Source organism: Gavialis gangeticus, unplaced genomic scaffold, assembly GCF_001723915.1.
Source record: "Gavialis gangeticus isolate Ggan-Ray unplaced genomic scaffold, GavGan_comp1, whole genome shotgun sequence".
NCBI lineage: Eukaryota > Metazoa > Chordata > Crocodylia > Gavialidae > Gavialis > Gavialis gangeticus.
In genome coordinates, this window is record NW_017729034.1 from 50491285 (window position 1) to 50492754 (window position 1470).

At 39.7% G+C, this 1470-nt stretch overlaps 1 protein-coding gene across 2 annotated transcripts in view; it reads left to right on the top strand.

Annotated features, from left to right (window-relative positions):
• Positions 1 to 1470, top strand: part of HEATR1 (HEAT repeat containing 1) — a 68227-nt gene that overhangs the window by 47293 nt on the left and 19464 nt on the right. For both annotated transcript variants that reach the window (XM_019527117.1, XM_019527118.1), the window contains exon 33: positions 972 to 1018. In XM_019527117.1, the coding sequence (XP_019382662.1) occupies positions 972 to 1018 (47 nt within the window). The remainder of the gene's footprint in view (positions 1 to 971; positions 1019 to 1470) is intronic.

Below are 1470 nucleotides of genomic sequence, written 5' to 3' on the forward strand. Positions count from 1 at the left end.
TTGAGGCCTCCTGTGGATGTGTGCACTGGCCCCCTAATCCCAGTATTGCCCTGGCCCCTGTTGCTTACCTGTGTATATGTAAACCTTATATGTAAACATTAAACCTTTAAAATACAAAACAAGCTAAAAAAATGGTTGAAGGACACTAGATGCGGTTACTTATCTGTGGTGTCATTAGTTCACAAATACTAAATGTACTATAAAAATATTAAAATAGTATCTGGCTGAATCTCCCAGGTTTCCTCTTAGAATTAATTTTACATTTAATTAATTCTACATTCAAATGTTTATGCACTACTCATTAAAATGTATCTAACATGTGACTGTGATAGTATCCTAACAACTAGGGGTGGGCGAAGTGGGCTGTGTTCAGTTTGGATTTGGATTCGGCCCAATTCTGGGGACAGTGATTCAATTTGCTGATTGGATCACTGTCCCAATTTGATTCAGCTGAATCTGAATCTGAAGATTCAATTCTGATTCGGAGAATCAGCGACTCAGCCATAGATATAGCTTTATATGTTTTTTCTACATACCTTGAGGTACAAGGTGCAACTCATGAACACCGAGATGGTGGGGCAAACTGAGTGTCCCACAGGAGCATGGCTTGGCAATTGGCCACGGGGTGACCCCGGGTACCACCCCCAGACCCAAGAGGCACCAGTTGGAGGGGTCCCCCACATGCTCTGTGGAGGACCCAGAAGCGGACCGGAAGTACTTCTGGTCCATTTCTGGGTTCACTGCCGAGTGCACGGGGGACCTCCCTGCGCTGCCGTAGAATGCTGTAAAACTGTCTCTACAGTCGAATCTCTCCAAATCGGTTCAGAGAGATTCAAGGGTCTCCTGATTTGATTCAGATTTGGACGTTTGGCCGCCGAATTGAACCAAATTTCCTCCAAATCAAATCAGCAACCGAAGCTTCACACAACCCTACTAACAACCATACTTTTTCTCCTTTATTTTTAAATCAGATAGTTGAATGCCATGAAGTTGAAGAACTGCAGGAGTTGGAGCAGAGGTAATACTTCAGACCCTTGCCTCACCCCACTACCCCAATTTCTAGCCTTTACAAGCTAGGAATAGGTATAGATGAGATTCCTTAATGTTTGTCAGAATATTTTTAATAAATCATTTAAAAACAATAATAAATACATATTTAATAAGTCTTTCCTGAAGCACTAGTGCAGTGATTTTTTTAAATCAAAGACTGGTTTTCATTTGCTTGAACTTGTTTGAATTTTTGGTTGTTTTGTTTACTCCTGTCAAGTGAAGGTTTAAAAAAAATTAGTTCTTCCCACTTTAGGTGACCTTACTATTTATTGTAATTTTTTTTACTTATGTACATACTTCCCATGATGATGATGATGGGATCTCTTTATTTATTTTTTTAGCCAAAGTATTTTATGCTTCTTCATTCTTAGGAAAATACCTTGTCTCTTGTTGGAAGAAGAAAACTACAGTAACTGCAGA